Source organism: Sipha flava, unplaced genomic scaffold, assembly GCF_003268045.1.
Source record: "Sipha flava isolate LNK unplaced genomic scaffold, YSA_version1 49_pilon_pilon, whole genome shotgun sequence".
Lineage (NCBI taxonomy): Eukaryota > Metazoa > Arthropoda > Insecta > Hemiptera > Aphididae > Sipha > Sipha flava.
Window position 1 is genome coordinate 2404833 of NW_020273360.1, and position 20614 is coordinate 2425446.

General features: G+C 36.3%; 1 protein-coding gene across 6 annotated transcripts; it reads left to right on the plus strand.

The window, feature by feature from the left end:
* Positions 1–163: 163 nt before the first annotated feature.
* Positions 164–10426, plus strand: LOC112690321. Of its 6 annotated transcripts, none has more exons than XM_025564300.1 (7): positions 164–642; positions 2217–2411; positions 2776–2862; positions 2934–6006; positions 6078–7116; positions 7187–7411; positions 10357–10426. In XM_025564300.1, the coding sequence occupies exon 4, from the start codon at positions 3638–3640 to the stop codon at positions 4937–4939; it is 1302 nt and encodes a 433-aa protein (XP_025420085.1). In that variant the 5' UTR covers positions 164–642; positions 2217–2411; positions 2776–2862; positions 2934–3637; the 3' UTR covers positions 4940–6006; positions 6078–7116; positions 7187–7411; positions 10357–10426. The 6 variants fall into 6 exon arrangements, with proteins under 6 accessions (XP_025420085.1, XP_025420087.1, XP_025420084.1 ...); XM_025564302.1 differs by lacking the exon at positions 10357–10426 and adding an exon at positions 733–933 and having other exon boundaries at positions 7187–10350; XM_025564299.1 differs by lacking the exon at positions 10357–10426 and having other exon boundaries at positions 2934–5780; positions 5874–6006; positions 7187–10350.
* Positions 10427–20614: the final 10188 nt, after the last annotated feature.

A 20614-nucleotide genomic window follows, 5' to 3' on the forward strand; every position in this document is an offset into this window, starting at 1 on the left:
TTTGGGAATTTACTATTAAATACATAAACGTTTACAATTATTTTAGGGGTGTTGTAATATGCATATATTATTAAGAAATAATAATACGCATATTCCTGAGTCATATAAGGAAAAACGTACCAAGAATAACTATTGCACATATAAACTTTAATGGGCGCCACGCGCGAATTACAAACAACCACAAACAACATCATCATTCGAATAAGACAATCAAGGCCAAGGGCAACCACGTGATGAAACATCATTTGGATATGAAGATCAAGACCAAGGACAGCCACGTGTCGAAAACAATACAATTAAAACAGAATCAAACAGAGTATATAAAGGCTCCGTTTCACCACCAACGGCAGACGTGTCCAGCTATCAGACCAAGCCCTTCTGAGTTTCGTCTTCGATATTGTTAGCGCGCAAATTTATAATTTATATCTGTGTCTGTATTTGTATCTGTATTTATTAAAGTGTTTACAAGTGTTTAAATTAATCATTGAATCAATTTACCCTGATCCATCAACATCATTACGATAGGTACCTGTTTTTATTGGGTACCACGTAACAGTGTATACAGGGCCATATTAATGTATAGGCATTATAGGCACTGTGCCTAGGCATTACGAACATATTTGAGCTTGCAAAAATATGTGGGTATGTTTTTTTTTAAAAGTTATGTTTTTTTTTTTATTCTTTTAAGTTATATACAATCAGTACTGTATTAGCCTGTACACATTTTCACAGGTAAAATATTACGTATAAACATTGTAACCATGTACGACACATAAAGTGTCTACATAGGCAACTGCACCATATATGCCACAATACTTCCGCCACTAATCTTTAAAGTTTACGGCGCACCCCTCATTTGAACATCAACCTCATTTGTGCTCGTGGTAAATGGCGCTAATCGTCTCCACCCGATTGCAGAGTTCCGCATTATAAGTTAATATTAATAGTTAATACTAATTAATATGCACACGTTAAGTAACATCGATAGCATATTGATATTGTCCATAGCGCCACCGTTAAAAATACATCGAAAACCATCGAGCCATGTTGTACGACGCTGACTTATTATCCGAAAAATAACATAAAAGGGCAAGTGAACACGCTGCAAAATAATTGCTCCCAATTTACTGTGCAGTATGGTCTCAATCAATCCTTTTTCTAACCTGCACGCGTGTGACCATACTCACTGGTATTCCCGACTATCCACTGTAGTGAATAATCGAGTACAAGCCCGTACAACGCCGCTCAGTTATATTATATCTTGCCAGTAGTATGTTTTGGTCGGTTCTGTATCCCCCGCTAATCCCACGGATCCCAATACCCTGGTTCTATCCATTCCACCGCACGCCTCCTCTCTACCCCCCATATGTAACCCCTACATCCCCTCCTATACCCCTCCCAATCCCTCATCAACCCCCTCCACATACATCCCCTCCGGTTCCTCCCCTATATTTCCCCTCACCCGTTCCCTCCACCAATCCCTCGTGCATCCCCTCCAAGCCCTCTATTGACTCCTCCTACTACCTTGACTCCTCCCTCTCCTCCACGTATTCCCTCGATTCCTCCCCCTCCCTTAACTCATCCCTATTATGCCCCTTCTCCATATATCCACCACCCACTTACTCCGCTACTCATTCACCATCATACATCTCGAGTACGTAACCTATGTATATCTCCCCCTATCCTTTCCGCCATTCATCTCGTGTATACGACTGGTCCCCTATCACCCCCCCTCCCCCGATGTCATACCAACAGCTCCATGCCGCGCCCGGAATGTTTGATCGGGGGGGGGGAACTTTAACCATCCATGGTATCTACGTTTTATCAATATTATTATTATCGATAGCCCGACCGTCGTGTGTCACATCCGTACGTACACATTTATCCCGCTGCTGCATTACTTAGCCCGATCATTACGCAATGCATAATATTTATAACATATCATGATAGCTATTAACGCTTTAAAAGGTATGAAGAACAGAACGAGTAAAACTATTCCTAATAACTACGTTAATCACCTGTAGTAGTAATATATAACAACTTGATATTTCTGTAACACCTTGTTGTTATTAGATATATATGAGTTATCTTTCAAACAAAAGTCATTAGGAAAAGACAATTTCCATTAGATATTTACCATACATTTTATATTTTATTTAATATATATATTAATATATATAATATAAAATAAATATATATTATTATATATTTTATAGCTAGTAGATGGGGTAGATGTATCATATATAAGAGAGCTAATTTCACTCAAAGGAAACATACTGTTCTTCAAGCTCTTGAAAACCGTATATTGAGACATGTAAAATCTCACGAACAAATTAAATTTACTTGTGGTGAATGCGTGGAAATTTTCAATCGTCGTGATTACCTTGTAAATCACGTGTTGAAAAAACATGGTATGTATTTTATTGAATGTTATCTAGATATAAAATTAGTGACTTATACTTACGAATATCGATAAATAAATTAAACGAATAACCGATCCCACCTTAAATTAAAATAATCATAATTCCACGATACCCTAGAATATATTTCATTATTATAATATTTATATTAATAACGTCTATTTCCATAAATATGCTACAGTAATATGAATATAAAATTTTTTAGCGCATGCAATTAAATATTAAGGAATAAATAATTTAATATTAAATATATATTTATTAATAAATTTATATTATAATATATTACGCATTTAATACCTAGTATAGATTATAAATCATAAGAACAATCTTTTATTCTATAATTCATCCTTATTAGGTTTTGTTAAATATGGTACTGAATATAATTCGGTTATGGGTATTGTGGCCGGACAGTAGCAGCAGTAGCAGCAGCAGCAGTCATTAAGTGAGTAGTAATTATTATATTATTAAAGTGTACTGAGGGTCGATAATAATAATAATTATTATTTTTATAAGGTTCGGGTGTCATAGATAGTGTAGCGTCCACGTCAAATGTGAATCATATAATTCCACTGCAAACCCACACACCTCCAGCTCCGTCAGTTAAACGCACTAAAATCAACTCAGCGAGTAACATTGTAAAGTTTAAAAAAGCCCGCATTGGTATGGTTAATACGTCGGGTTTTTTCCAACTCGACTTTTGGTTTGATAGGACTGTAGTATGGTATTATAGGGGGAATACCGAGAACTGCGTGAGTTATCCGACGTTTTTAGACTTGATAAAACTCGAGTTGATTGAAAGAATCAATTATTGCTTGCGTGTTAACCCTATAAAATATAATTTGAAGTTGGAGGCTGTATATGTGCATAGGGAATTACCAGCCGAGGATAGAGCTTTTAAAACCGTGACAAGAGAAGTGTACATCCACAGTGACGTGAGTATTATGGTCGATGAGGACTTTGCGATACTCATGTCGGAGGAAGATAGGTATATTAAAAAGGGGTCGGGCTTCGCCCTATCCAGTATCGATGGCTTACTGTTAGGTGTCTATGAACATATCCCTCTTGGTGGGTCTTCGTATATTCCACTCCTGGAAAACATCACGGAAAAAAAGCCTTCATTAATCCTATAAATATTGACAATTATTGTTTCAAGTGGGCTATTCTGGCTAAACACGTTCTAGTAGGCAACCATAATCGAGTAGGTCAAAATTACTATAATGAAAAGCGATTTTTCAGATCTGTCCTCACCGACACCTTTTTCAGAAATCCATATATTTGAACGACAGAATAAGGGTGTGTCGGTAAACGTATATGGGCTGAAACCCAGTAAGGGGTTAAAGGTGGGTAAGGATGATAAGGAGAGGAAGTATGGTAAGGGGGAAAAAGTAGGTAAGACGAGTGTAGTGTACTCGATCAGATTTGTGGAGAACGATAAAGCGGAACATTTCGGCCTTCTCGTGATTGAAGGCTCGGAACGGATGCACTTTACCTACATTTCTAATTTTTCACGTTTGGTACGAAGCCAAAAAACCTTTCACGAAAGTAAGCTTTTTATATGCAAAAGATGTTTCACTTCATTCGATGAGCGGGTCAAAAAAAAAAATAAATTCTGTGGTAATGAGGCTCTCCAACAACACATGAGGCTATGCGGACCAAATAAACCGATTTTACCAGGAATGCCGGTGGAGGGGGAAGTGTTCAGGTTTAACGGGTGGGCTAACATGCAGCGTTATCCGTTTGTGATATACGATGATTTTGAAGCTCTGCTCGAAAAACAGGCGGAGCGGGTGGGAGCGAGTACTGACGGGATACATGTACATCATCCAATGAGCTACGGGTACTTTGTCAAGGCGTCGGTAGATGTACCCGTAGAATTGTTGGATAAATATGACATACCGCAGATGCCTGTCGTATATCGAGGGTCGGATTCGCGTAAAGAGGTGGCCAAACACTTTATCGCCAGTGTGACCGCGCTCGCTACCAGGTTGTATGGTCTACTGAAGGCGACTAATGTGCCGATTTTGATGAGTGTGGATGAAATACGTGTGCATAACGCGAAAAGTGTATGCGATATGTGTAAATTAGCGTTCACCGAGTCCGTTTGCAAAGTCGCCGACCACTGCTATCTGTCGGGACGGTTGAGACATACGCTCTGCTCGCCGTGCAACCTTAAACTCGTCACACCCAAGTTTGTACCGTGCTTCCTTAACAACCTTCTGAAATATGACGCGCATTTTATCGTAACCAACCTCTGTTACGATAAGGAGCCAATAAAGGTGATCCCGAACACTAAGGAGAACTATATCTCGTTCTCTAAACGCGTCAAACCCAATTTTAGCGTGAGGTTCTTGAACTCGTGTCGATTTATGGCCTCGAGCCTTGCCGAGTTGGCCGGGAACCTCCTTAGGAACCCCGATGACTTTGATAAATTTCGGGAGACCACCAAAGAGTTCCAGCCCACCGACATGCCTCTCGTCATGCAAAAGGATGTGTTTTCGTACGAGTATTCTGTATTCTGATAAATGGTCGAGATTCGAGGAGACCGTCATGCCACCGAAACGTTAGTTTTACAGTATGTTATACGAGAAGCACGTTAGTGATGAGGACTATGTGCACGCGATTGAGGTGTGGAGCCATTTCAACTGCGCTACCCTCAGCGACTACAGCGACCTATACCTAAAGGTGGACGTTCTACTTCTGACCGACGTGATGGAGAATTTCCGAGACCTCTGCATGTCCACGTACAACCTTAACCTCGTGTATTATTATACAACACCGGGGTTTACGTTCGACGCTATGCTAAGGTATACGGGCGTTTCACTGGAATTACTAACGGATTACGATATGGTGTTATTCGTGGAACAAGGTATCAGAGGGGGGGAGGGTTGGTTCAGGTAAGTGAGCGATACTGTCGGGCCAACTACCCGAAAACACCGGGGTACAATGCCACGAAGCCTCCGTCATGGCTCGTCTATCAGGGCTGTAAATATACGCCATTTATTCAAATACTTATATTACTAACTTTGAACCATTCCGAGTAACAACTTGTACGGGTACGCCATGGAGAAATACATGCCTTACGGGAGGGTTCAGGTGGTACGAGGGGGATTTGAATCGCTCCTGGAGTTGCTGAACGGTATGACCGAAAAATCCGACATTGGGCATATCTACGAGGTCGATATCACTTAACCCGACAACCTACATGACGCGCATAATGATCTGCTTTTCCTATCCCGGAATGCCATACCACCGGGCTCGAAATTTAATAAATTATCGGCCACGTTGGAGCGGAAAGAGCGATATATTGTGCACTATCGAAATTTAAAGCAAGCTATTGCTAATGAACTGATAGTGGAAAAAGTAATATAAATAATACATGTTTTTACCTGAATTGAATCACGTGAAAAGTTTGCTGTCTATATACATATTAACTGCGGTATCGATAAATTATAGGTTCACAGGGTATTGGAATTCCGACAATCAGCTTGGCTTGCTAAATATATAAATTTAAATACCGAGATGAGAAAGAAGGCCGGCAATGAATTCGAACGTGATTTTTTCAAACTACTTAATAACGCGGTGTTCGGTAAATATTTCAGACAATTCACCATTATCATTAATCATACTACATAATATTATTATTATTCGAATTTACAGGGAAAACTATGGAATGCGTTCGAAATCGTATTTCCATGGAATTAGTTTCGTGTACACCTCGAATGCGGAAACTAATCAACAGGCTCGCGTTCAAACACGTAACCTCGTACAATGAGAATCTGGCAGCCGTATCCTTGCAAAAGAGCGACGTGCATTTCTCCAAGCCTATTTATATAGGATTCGCCGTTCTGGAAATAAGCAAGGAGTTAATGTACGACTATCATTACAATGTGATGCGGCGGCATTATAACGACTCGATTAGACTGATGTACATGGATACAAGTCAGTCTGCGGTATAGTAAATATTATTTATACTCATATACTCATTTATCTAACGTATAACGAGTGAAGACAGACGATTTCTACAAAGACCTGGTGGACAACCCCGACCTCCTCGAACGGATGGACACCTCGACAAAAATTCGAGGTCCAAACAAAAACAAAACAAAATTCGAGGTCGAAGTTATTAGACGATACTTAATTAAACTATGGAAATAATGAATATGATTACATCACTAGAGAAAATCGAAGTGCAGAAATAGAAGAGATGCACATTTTCTTGGGCTTAAATATCCATGGTTTCAATGTATTCGACAATAGTGTACAGTAATCGTCTTCAGTGAACAGTTCTCTAGTCGCTTACTATACTCTAAAACGTATCCCTTGTAACGGTACGCACCACAGAAAACGGTCCTTTTCAGGATCAACAAACCATACGTATAACCCGCCCCTGGTCGTCGGTGAACAGACAACCACACACATACCAACGATCGCAACACATACGTGAACGGAAACTATGCGGGAGATCCATAGCGGGCAACAGCCGACGATGTAATGATAAACAACAAACAGAGAGAAGGGAAAACCACGAAAAACCACGATGAGAGTCGCAACCCACAGTTGGCTACAAGCGACGATCAAAATAACAAAGAAAAACAACACGAAGCCGTATAAATCCACACGGACCCGGTGTGGATCTACACGGTGAGAATGGACTATACTCGTCGGATAGGAATACGCCCGCGAGGTATATATACGGGTATGTTTTCAAATATAATTTTATTTTTTCCTCGTCCATCTTCTCCATCATCACTACATTCATCGTTCAGTGTTGTCTCCGCGCAGACGTCAGTGAATAAACAATACAGCGACGCACTCCGAACGTAGCACCATGGGCGGCCGTAGAGCCAAAAGGAAACGGACTCCTCCAATCACGGAACCCAAAAAATTCCGCAATGGAAGCCTTCCACCGCCACCTAATGAACAAACCAACAAGAACGGACGACAGTGTTTAGCTAATATTTCTCCTTTTCGGGATGAAAAATCTTTATCAGGTGAGTCTTATTATTCTGATACTACTTCTATATCATCCTCATCCTTAAACCGAAACATAAATCTAACTTCTTCATCCGCTGTACCCAAAGTCATAATCCCTGAAGGATCTACCAAATCTACTTCAAAACCTGCTTTCCGTATTCCACCAATATTTGTGAATCAATCCTCAGATTGGTGCAAAGTTGCTCCAATCATATTTAGTAATTCATCCCTTTCACCAGAAGCCATTTCTGCTCAAGTAACCTACGACGGTTCAATTATCATTAAAACTCATGAAATCAGTCATTATAGATTAATTCAAAAAATATAATTAGAATAAAACATCGAATTTAAAACCTTTCAGCGACCTTTCATCTAAACGAATTTATGAAATGACTGACTTATTTTATATTAAAATCTCTGTCGAGACTTACAAAAAATCGGGTCCTTCTCAATGTTTTGCATGTCAACGTACTGGCCACGGCTCCTAAAATTGTACTCACCCACTTAGATGTGTTAAATGCTCAGGAAATCGTAAAGCCAGCCTATGCCCTAAAACCATTGACCAAAAGCCAACGTGTTGCAACTGTGGTGGTAACCATACGGCAAATTACCGCGGTTATCCGTACCTCGCCCAAGCCAAAAAAAATAAAAATCCAAAGCTAGAAAAAATTCCTCAGCCAAACCACACATCCCCTACAGAGCAATCAAATCATTCACAAAAAGTAGATACCACTAAAAAGGATTATGCCTTCGCAACTAAGCCAAAGAAATCCTTAAATAATGAACAGGTAATCGAACTTTTAACTGATCTCATTTCAGTCTTGTCTACATTGGATGATCCCAAATCCATGTTAATGTCCACTATAAAATCCTTCATCACCCTATTTACAAACCAACAATGATTTCAAATTTAAAAAATTGTACATTGGAACGCAAATGGCATTACAAAAATAATTAACGAACTTCGTGCATTTACTTACACTAACAAACCCGATATCATTCTACTTAATGAAACTCATCTCAAACCTAATTTAAGCCTCAAGATCCCTAATTTCATCACATATAGGAATGACCTACCGCCAATCCGTGGCTCTCCAGCCCATGGCGGTACAGCTATCTTAGTTCATCGCAAAATAGTCCACTAACCAATCAACATAAATACTGTACTTCAATCTACATCTATATTAATAAAAATCAATAACAAAACTACCCTCATCTCTTCAGTCTACAAGCCTCCGTCATCAACCCTAAATACATTTGACCTCGACTTTCTCATCAATGGTGCAGATAATATTATTATAGCAGGAGACTTAAACTCTAAACACCCACTCTGGAGTAGCTCAAGGACAAACGCCGCTGGGCTAATACTCTATAACCACCTTCTGCAAAATGACTACTCAATCATCGCTCCTGACACCCCTACACACTTTCCAAGCTCCAAAAAATACAGACCTGACGTATTAGATATTGCTATTGTTCGCACCCATCTTATAGTACACATCACAAACTTAATCGAGCTATCTTCTGATCACAATCCAATACTACTTGAATTCACTGATTCTCCTATCACAGACTCTCCTCCAACTTCAAACACCCAAATCAATTGGAAAAAATTTTATCACACACTAAATGCAGAAAAATCTAATAAGGGCCTTCTTACAAACACTACTCAAAACATTGACAATAGCATTCAATCATTCACAAATTCCATACACTCAGCTCTTGACAATAGCTCATATATTCGCAACAAAAACAATAGCCACCCAGTAATTCCCCCAGAAATTCAACAAGAAATAAACGCTAAAAACCGAATCCGCCGTGAGTGGCAAGAAACCCGTGACCCCCTGATCAAAAAATCTCTAAATGCTAAAATCAGCCTCATAAGGTTAATGCTTCAGACCCACAGAAATGATGAATGGGACAATTATCTATTTTCCCTGAACCACAACGATAACTTAATATACAAATTAAATAGATGTCTATTAAAAAAAAGACCAGCCACCCACCCACTACTTGGACCAAATGGTCTATCCTACTCTGCGGAGGAAAAAACGGAGATTATTGCAGATTCCATGGAACGTCAATTCTCTACTTTTCAAGGTCCAAACCTCCCAGAAGTAACTGAGAACATTACGACAATCAGAGGCTCTGTGCTAAATAAACCCAACCTCTTCACCACTCCAGGATCAATCCAAAAACTTATATTCAAGTTAGCAAAGAATAAAGCCCCTGGAAGAGACCAAATCACTATTATGTTAAATTATTTTATATATTTTTGTTCATACTACAAACACAGAAACAAGACAAAATTTCTAACGTTTACGAATGTTGTGGCAGCTGGAAGTTTGAAGGTACTTTAAGTTGGTAGTACTCCTTACAATATTATACATTTTAATTTCTATTATTATGAAATGTCTAGATTTATAATTATTTTTGGTTATTTGTTATTATTATTTGTTTATTGTTGCGCTTACTAATGAGTACCTAATGACTGCTGTAAACTAGGTAGAGTCTGTGATTGCTTTTTGAATTAGTTTAACATTTATTCACAAAATGGATAAATATATTATAAATAAGGCAAGTTCAAGTAAACGGACAATTCAGGAGGTAGATGATGATACTGCAGATGACGTGGTTTCCCATCAAAATATGGAAACATCCTCGGAAACGACGGAAACATCAGAGCATACGTCACATGAAACAGTAGAAACTTTACAAAAATCGTATTTATTTAATGGGCAATTCTTTTCTATTGTACATTGTGGCGGAATTAAGTTAGTAGCACAATGTAAAAACTGCTCAAAAGTAATTCTTTTAAATAAAAGTTTTATTATTGTTTCTACCTTAAAAATAAGACTTGATTTGTAGTAGATAGTAGTAAGTTACTAGCTGTAATTTATTATTCTACGCTTATATAGAACAATTAATATTAATACCTATTTTATATTTATTATTCATCCAGATCTCTCTGCTCTATTAAAAGGACATTGAATTCTGTGGCTGTGTTGGTTATGAAAATAGAACAGTTAAACATCTATTGCGAAAAATATAACTTTTCATATTATACAATTTATCTTAATTTTATCTAGATAAAATGGTTGTTTAATTATCTTTATCTAGATAAGAATTAAATTTATTTATCTCTATCTTTATATAGATAAAATATTTATTCTTTATCTTTATCTTTATCTAGATAAAAATTTAGTTATCTATTCCCAACACTGCTTATAGGCCATGGACTCGTTATTGAGTACTCTAATCAAAAAGTGCAGTATGAGAACCGTTTCGATGAGCGAACTCGTCATGGGGGAGAAGTATCAAATAGTGAAATTTGCGGAGGTCGGCACAAAATTCGGACCAGCGGTTGTGTGCACACTCAACGATGGAGATAATGGCCACATAGATGTATTCATACCCAAGATGATCACGACGAGTGCGGATGAGATCAAATCGTACAATCAACCAATCAACGGTCGGTGGAAAAATGAATCCTATCCTACACCTGATATACAAAGGGAAACTATATGTCGTGTCTTTAATGTGGAGTTCTCGAAATAAACATATTTTCTTATCATTTATACAAACTGTTTTTCATTCTATATTTATTAATTTAACGGGTAACCCCTAATGTAGAACAATAGTTCTCCTTTTTTCCTTGTACCGAGAGCTCGACTCGTCTTATCCCGGAGTACATATATACATATATTAGATCGGCCTACTCTATATTATATATAGATCACCTTCCTCGTCTCCATGAGTCGACTTATTATAATGAATATGAAATAAAAAAAAATAAATAAAAAAAAAAAAAGGTAATAATAATATAAATAATACACAGTAGTAATATTTGATAATTCGTCTTTATTGATGAACAAAGGTGTGGGAAAAAAAATAAATATTTGTACAATACATACAAGTCTTATGTGTTATTAATAAACCATTTGCGTAATATGTATGTATTTACGGACTGCATTTGACTGAGCCGCGGACATCCCCATTCTTCTAAATTGATAACCTCGATGTGCGGCACGAACTCTTGCAACCAATGATACCACTGATGAGCTTATTAGATGCAGGAGCTGTATGCTTGATCTTCTTGCGGACGGCCGCATTATCAACCATCGAACCGGCCATCTTGATTAACACTATACGTCTTTTTGAAATATCACTCACCGACATTTTATGTAAAAATAAAACTCGAATTTATAACACTCTTCACGGTAACTCTAATGTTCGATACCGTACGGTTTATGGTGTTGTACGACAAAAGTCAGAAGTGGAGTGAAGTATAGTCGTGTATTTCGACCTTATATATCTATCAAACACGCTATGTATAGCTAATCAATACGCCCGTAGGGTATAAGTTAATCACATTTACGATTTTTTCAAAACAAAATCGTTAAAATTTCTATACATACATGTAGCGGCTCATTAGTGGCCAAAGTGAATTGCATTGCATTGCATAATTGCCGGGCTAAGTACTGCAGCTGCGGCGGCGGAATAAATGTGTACGTACGGATGTGACACACGGCGGTCGGGCTATCGATAATAATAATAATAATAATAATATTGATAAGACGTAGATACCATTGATGGTGAAAGTCCCCCCCTCCCGATCAAACATTCCGGCACGGCATGGAGCTGATGGTATGATATCAGAAGGGGGGGGGGGGGGTGATAGGGGACCAGTCGTATACACGAGATGAATGGCGGAAAGGACAGGGGGAGATATACATAGGTTACGTACTCGAGATGTATGAAGGTGAATGGGTAGCGGAGTAAGTGGGGGGTGGATATATGGAGAGGAGGCATGATAGGGAGGAGTTAAGGGAGTGGGAGGATTCGAGGGAATGCGTGGAGGAGAGGGAAGCGGGGGGTGGCGAGATAGTGCTTGGAAGAGAGGGGTGATGGAGGAGTTGAGGGAGTGGGAGGAGTCAATAGAGAATGTGGTGGGGATGAATGAAGGAGTTGTAGAGTGAAACGGATGAGGGGAAATGTAGGTGAGAAAACTAAGGGAATGGATGTGGAGGGGTTGGTGGTATAGGAGGGGATGAAGGGGGAGGTATATAGGAGGGATTTATGGGGGAGTGCGGTGGAGGGGATAGGACGGGGGGTATTGGGATCCATGGGATTTGCAGGGGATATAGAACCGACCAAAATATACTACTCTTGCCAGCTAGGTCCAAAACCCCCTAAATTCGTTTGTGAACTCATCGTCAATGGACCACCGGAAGGAACCTGGATCAAGCCTACCCACGGCAAGGAGGAGTCTCGCCACAGAACCGCAGCCCCCCTCCATGACGCCGTAACTGCTTGGACGTAAAATCTCGTCGCAGTCTCCGTTTCGGTCTAGTTGTTCTTCGTTAACCACTACCCACTAGGTATTTCAATAAAACGAGATCAACCGTTGTGAGTAAATCAACAGCATCATAAATTTGTATTTATTATATGTTCATTTGTTGTATTTCACGTATACTCTTTGGGGTACTACGTGTTGTTTAACAAATATATAATGTTCATATTTATGCAATGTGTACTTAAGACTAATAAAATTCTGTTCAATTCAATCAAGTATTGCGTTCCGTTACAAAATGTACAGGCAAAAATAATTATACTACTCATATGTTGTTTTCTCAATGTTTTAGTTTTCGTAATTCATACATCAGCTATTGGGAAAAATTAATCATCTACATTATTAGTACTTGCAATTGAACACGAATCATTATAATTATTATTATTGCTCCATGAAATACATACCGAGAAAGTAATTTTTTTTCCATTTTGCATAGTTCTTTAACAACTATGCAAAATGATATGAAAAAATTGTTTTTATGGTATCTATTTGACAACTAGTTTTATAATAAAATTAATTTTTTTAAATGTTTTATCTGTTGGAATTATTAACATATAAAATTTTCTATTTGATTCTAATATTGTCAATATTTTTGTTTTTAAAAGTTTAACTTTGAGATTCAACACTTTCTCTATCAAGTAGGTTTTTCAACCATTTCAATACTAGATACTGCTCGGCCTTATTAGCACTAAAATCACTGTGCCTTCTAAGGCACTACAATAGTATTAATCCGGGGCTGGATGTATAGTCACAGAAATGTCTAAGGTCACCAGTTATCTGCATCCCTGGGGCACTGTCCCACTTTGCTCTAAGATTGCTTCGCCATTGGTTAAAATTAATTTGAACACAAAAATAACTTCTTTCGTCCATTATGATATTTTTATAACAGAACGCTGTTATGTTTGTCTTATCGGCAAAAGTGAACAAGTTAATTATTCAGTTAATTTCAGTTAATATGAATGAATGAATACAAGCTAAAAAGTGAGAAGTTAATTTAATTTTCGAATAATTAAGAAACTTGACATGTTCATTAAAAAATTAATTAACCGTAGTTAATGTTTTTTTACAGGCAGTTTTTTGAATCAATGAAGTATTTGAAGAGTATAATATGTAAATCAATACACATATATTTGAAAAATATTGAAATGCAACTAATTTATTATCAGGTGAAATGTAGAATACGTATATATGAAGTAAAGAACATGATTATTATTGTAAAATTGTCAAAAAAAATTTGTATTGTATGAACCACATTATCTGCGTTCGATAGTTAGAAATAAAAACGAATGCATTTATTTATCGGACTAATATCTTATATCGGTTTAATATACAGTGGAGACTATGATATAAATAAGTTGAAGAGTCGAATACAAATCAATGAACACACTTTTAATAAACCACTGAGCCTAATTTATCAGAACGACGGAATATTTTTACCACGCTATTTCGTTGTTACTGTTATTTCACTCAATTTTATTACATTTTTAACTGTTCTCGTTTCTTGTCGACGCTAAAAACGAAAGTTGATTTTGATTTTCTTTTGAAGTTGTAAGCTAAAAAACACAATTCCATTTCGTCCTAAGGCTTTATTTTGAAATGTCGAGTAAAAAACTTAATTCAATTTAAGAAAAAGAGAAAAAAGACTAATAAAAAGTTATCGGAATTGAATACAGTTTTTAACGTTGAAAGGATAATATTTAGTTATAAAATTATATTTGTAAATTCCAATACTTACCGTAGACTTAAAAGACTAATAAAAAGTTACCGGAATCGAATATAGTTTTCAACGTTGAAGGATATTATTAAGTTATAAAATTACATTAATTTGTAAATTCCAATACCGTAGTCCATAAAGAGATTTGTGTATATAGATAATAATAGCAATAATAATAATAATAATAATATATTGATTCGTAGCTCGGACCGGGAACGCGTTTACGGAACAAGCGAGTGTTGAGAAAATGCACCCAAGTAAAAGCAAACGTCTGTACGTTTGTACGAACCTTGTGCTGAACTATTATTTTAGCTGCCGTATTGTACAGTGGAATAAAAATTGTTGTTTTTTGTTTTTTTCAATTTTGATGGATAACCCGTGTAAGCAGTCTAACCAAATTTTAGATTTATTGCAAACGCTAAATACCATAAATTCTAAATTCTTCGAAAACCCCTACTTCGGTGTGTCACAAGATTTCGGGATTTCCTGACTTTGGTGTGACTCCACGTGATACCAGCTCCTGAAATGTCCAGAAATACTTTAATTATAGCTAGCAGTATCATCACATGACGTAGCTTGTCCGCTGCACCTGCACTGAACCGTATCGGTCCGCAGGCCGGTGCGTGTAATCGTCATCGTCGAGATCACTACCGCCCGCCTTCCACGTATTATTAATATTTATTATCATTATTACTATAATGATTAAATCTTGAGAGCGGCCGACGAATGACGAGGCCGGTCATCTGTGTTACCAACTCGTCACGAACGCACGTCAACGAAACCGGCTATGGACTAGACCACCACCATCATGCCCGGACGTAAATCGTCGTTGGGGCACAGCTTTGAGGTGAAAACGTTGTACACGCGGTAACGTCGGTAATCATGGGACGTTTTCTCTATTATGATATTTTAAAAATGACCATGAATAATAAAAACATTTTCATTTACTTTCGCATTCGTTTTTATTTTATAATTCCTTATTTTAGAAGTGTTCAAGAAAACAGAAGTCCTATATGCTCCATATGCTCCAGTCACGAATCTCGGCCATGGGTTGACGACCTTTCCATGAACATAGGTATGGGTCCGCCATGTGAGAATGGCTCTGGCTATATGGAGACGTTGCAGAAGTTTTATTTTTCATTTTATTTTTGTAAGAAAACTAATACGATGTTATGAACTATTCAATTTCGCTATTGATTGTACGGAGTTGCTATGATAAGACGTGTGTACGAAATCTGAACATTTTCACTACATTTTTCGTAGCGTACATTGCGTACCTACTGTACGTCGGTTTGAGTTTGTTAAATTCGTATCTTTTAAGTTTTTACCGAAAATGTAATAGAAAACACAATAATATTAAAATTGTCTTCTAATAAAAATTATTAGATATTTAAAAAAAAAATTGTTTACCTTCACCTACTACCTTTTTTTCCCTGAACCCAACTTACCTACTGCCTTTATTTTCCCGGGACCCAACTTATCGGGAAATAGTATTTTGCGCCAATTTTATCACTTGTAATTTGCGCCACTTATAGGTAAATTTAAGCGTATATGTAATTTGCACCAAAATATAAAAATTAAATATGTATTTTGCGCCACATATAATTAATTTTGGTAATCTGTGCCACAACAGAAAACGAAATGAAACATGTAATCTGCACCACACTTTCAACTTTAATTATTAGAATTTACCAGCAAATAAATTTACCGATAATACATCGGAAATGCAATAATACCAACACGTGTCGGATATATCATATATCGGATATCGGATGTATAATATATTATTGTTGTGTTCTACTAATAATAAGTAGAGGTGAAATCAAATAGGTACGTCTAATATAATAAAAATTATCAACTGTCGTAATATCGAATAATATTGAACAGCAGCATATTGATATTTACAATTAGTCCGATATTAATCACGTGTGCGTTCATATTTCATATTTCACATTTCAAAATTATATAGAAGTATAAGTAATGGATACAAATATCGGTGAAATTATTAAAAGTACTAGAGACAATGATTTATTATTATTAAAAAAATTTACGTATCGAAAAGTTCATGAATCTAAAAATTGTTCAATACGATGGCGTTGTACTGTCCAGAACAAACGTGTACATATCTTCAGAAAATATTTTACAAATAATTGAAATTGTAAATGAACAAAACGGGCATGATCAACCAAGTATATATATATATAAATATATTCAAATGGATGTAAGAGAAAAGCTATGGAAAATAACCAAGTAAGATTTTACGAACAGAAGTTTCTGAAAATTTATCTAATTTACAAACCATTACTACCGATGATATATCATTAGTTTGACGAAATATGTATAACATCCGTAGAAAAATGATGCCATCATTACCAAAAACAATAGAAGAATTGCAAAAGGCTATAAGCAATTTGAATTTGAAAACGGACCTCAATGAGTAATTTTTATTAATCAATGATCCAAAGTGTCATATAATATTTTCATGTAACACAAATTTAAAAGTTTTATACCAATCTAAAATTATATACATGGATGAGACTTTTGAATATTGTCCCAAGTTATTTACGCAATTGTTTTCTTTGCATGGTTTATGCAATAAACATCATATACTACTTTTATTTGCGTTACTTCCACACAAACAAACTTCAACCTACCTCAATTTATTTAAAAATATCATAAATTTGTGTAATGCACGTGATATTTATCTAAAACTAAATTTATTTATATCTGATTTTGAAGAATCAATTCATGTAGCATTGAGACAAGTGTGGGTCGATACTAAAATATTTGGTTGTAGATTTCATCTAATTCAATCGTGGTATAGAAAAATGTAGGAATTAGGTCTATCAAATGTATATCAAAATAATAAAACAGAAGAAAGCAAGTGGCTAAACTATACATTTGGGTTGTCATTTATTTCTCCAAATGAGGTCAGTGATTGTTTTATTGAAGATTTTATGTTATCGATTCCTAATGACATAAGATTTCAAAAATATGCTGATTATTTAATTGACACATATATCAGTGAAGAGGCTAAATTTCCACCAATAATTTAGGCTGCGAATATCACGTCACTAGTTCTCACTACAAATGCCTGCGAATCATCATTCACATTTCAATTTCACTATTTACCACTTTTTGGACTTACTAAAAGGATTTCAAACAGAAACATTGATTAAAATTAAAACTATACATCTTAAAAAAAAAATTCTACTAAAAATAAAAATCGGTTGGAAAATTTTCAACAAATATATGAAGATTACATACAAAATAAAACTAACCGAAAAGGCTTTGCTTTAAGCTAAAAATATAAAAAGAAGGTGAGTAAGCTAAGTATTATAAGTGACTAGTTATTTTATTTAAAAAATTATATAAATTATTACGACGAAAATTTACTATTTTTCTATATACATTTATTTATAATTGTTTTAGATTTATTCATTTTTTTTAATTTTATTACGAATATTGACTTATTTAATATACCTAGATTACTTATAGATACTTACTATGCTTATATAAATTTATTTACAATTATAATATTACTGATTTTCTATTAAAGTGAACTTGATTGGCCAATGGAATGGTTAAGAATACAATATGTTAATCTGATTAAAAAAAATTATATAGTAATTTTAAAGTGGTGCAAATTGCATTTTTTATAGGTACACGATGGCGCATATTATCAAAATTATTTTTTAGGTGTGGCGCATATTACATATATATTTTTTTGGGGGGGTTGTTTACATACGCCCAATTTACCAACTGCCGGATTCGTCATCGCGAGACGGTCAGATCGCGATGGGTGGCCGGTTGTTGTACGCGTAAAATGGGGACGCGAACGAACACGTGAGTCTCAAAACTTCCGGCAGTTTTTTTCCCCCTTTGTGTTGCATAAATTTCGTGAGAATATTAATACAATAACGGCTCAGCTATTCGCACGTACTTATACGTGTGTGTGTGTGTGTGTGTGTGTGTGTGTGTGTACGCGCGCGCACGCATAATATTTTAAAGAGCGACTCGAAAGTATATTGTATTTGACTTTGGGATGTTTCATAAACCCGCGCTATGAATATATTCTACGAAACTAGTTGAAATATTCTTTTCCGCTAGCACGATGTCGGGGATTCGTGCGCGGCGGAGAGCAGGCACGATATTTCAAAAGCACGTCCCCCGAATGGTGTAGGCAACACCATCGGCACCGTTTTTCTACTACACCGTACTATATCCCGACGACGAAAACGCTTATTCGGACGGCCTTCGTGTATACATATATTTTTTTTTTTATCATTATTTAATATTCTTGAATACATTTTTTTAAGCCGTAAACCTTTAGTTTTGATGGTTTTATGACGTTATTAAGTCGGGGAAGTGTACAATAAAAACGTACGACGCGCATTTCGAGAACCATTAACCGACCGTCTCGTTTTCGAACAGCGGTGTCCCGCGCTCCAGTTCGGGGACCGCGGTCGACCGGCTAAAATCCGCGTTACACGCAAAAACGACAAACGGTCTCCGCTGCCGCGCGGCCTGTCACCTACCCAAATAATTATAGCGTACGCTAACGAGTTTACAATAAAGGGAACCCTACAATATTGATCTAGGAAGTAGATAAATAACATTTTCAATAAAGGCCCATTGGCCATAATTAGTTATTTTCAATTAGTCTGTGGAATAACCATGACTGCGATTAAATTATCTCTTTGGTATACACATTTTAAAAGAAAACACTGGATGTCAGTGGCAAGTTACCTTGTGTGAGAAGTACCTGGATCAATTTGTCCCTGGAGCCTTTGACTTCTCTTCACGGCCCTGCCCGTTACAACGGTGCAATGGCATAGCAAGAGCATGGCGAACTATGTCTGCACCAAGGGCGCAAATCGCGAAGAGGCGCAACATCGTTCGTATTTTTATTTTACCTTCAAAATAAAAATTTTCCATCACAATTTTTGAAATACGTAGATTTTCTCCAATTATACATTAAATAATGTAGTTATGAAAATATCATTTGATATAGGAAAAATTATCTATGAATTCGCTACTTTTAAGCGAAAATAGAAAATTTTCAAAGTTGAAAATTTACACTACAATAGTAACTTATAAATATAAGTTATTTTAAAAAAATCAGTAAAATGAAAAGTTAAAAAATATATTGTCGCATCAAATTTTTAATCAGGTAAAAGGCGTTTTCTTCCAAGTTTGCCAGGGGTGATAGCAAGTCTCTCTAAGCTACAACAACAGTGTACGCGTTTCGCGTAGATATTATTATTATTGGACGCGATGATGACCCCCGAACGGACGAAACAAAATCATGTTTTTTTTTGTTTCGTCGCGCGATTTTAGAGTGCGGCGAACGGAACGCTTGCCATGTAATATCGTACATTATCTAGAGCTATCGCGAATAGAGAAGAGACGATGAACAAACCGAAACGTTTTTTATCGTATCTCATCGTAACGACCGCGACACATTACATTTACATATATATATATATATATATTATCTACACGTTTTTATGTATATTTAGGTAACCTGCATGTAAATAGACTTTATTTTGTTTATATATATATATATATATATATATATATATTTATATATTTATATATATATATACAAGTATGAGTATATATTTTTTCGTTGTTCTGATTGTGTGTTGGCAACAGTACAGGCACCAGCAGCAGTGGTACCCCACAATGTACGGGGGAAAAATTAATTTGAATAATATTACCATATGTAATTACCGCTATTCTACCACGTAACGTCACCGCCGTGTTTACTCTCTCACCCTCTCTCTCGCTCTCTCTCATTCCATGTATACCCATAGGCTATCTAGCAGTAAGTGCGATGGCGATTGCATTTTTTATAAATTACATTTATATACATTATACACTTTCTATACACATATGCCTACTTTTATTTATTTTTACGTTTATGTGTAGAATTTCTAACGTAATCGCTTGTCATTCTTGTTGTAGCACTCACTATCACAATATTGGTCGTATATGTTATCTTGGGTTTGACAACAGATTTTACAAATAACGCAAAAATGTATTGATTTATTGCGTTGTTATCATGAGCGAAATGATAGATGAAATGCAGTGGAAACGCAATGAAAAAAAAAAAAACAATACTTTGTTTTGTTTTAAGATCAGTAAAAA

Coding starts and splice junctions, on each gene's coding strand:
- LOC112690321 (XM_025564300.1), top strand. CDS start 3,638: ATGAAAAGCGATTTTTCAGATCTGTCCTCACCGACACCTTTTTCAGAA.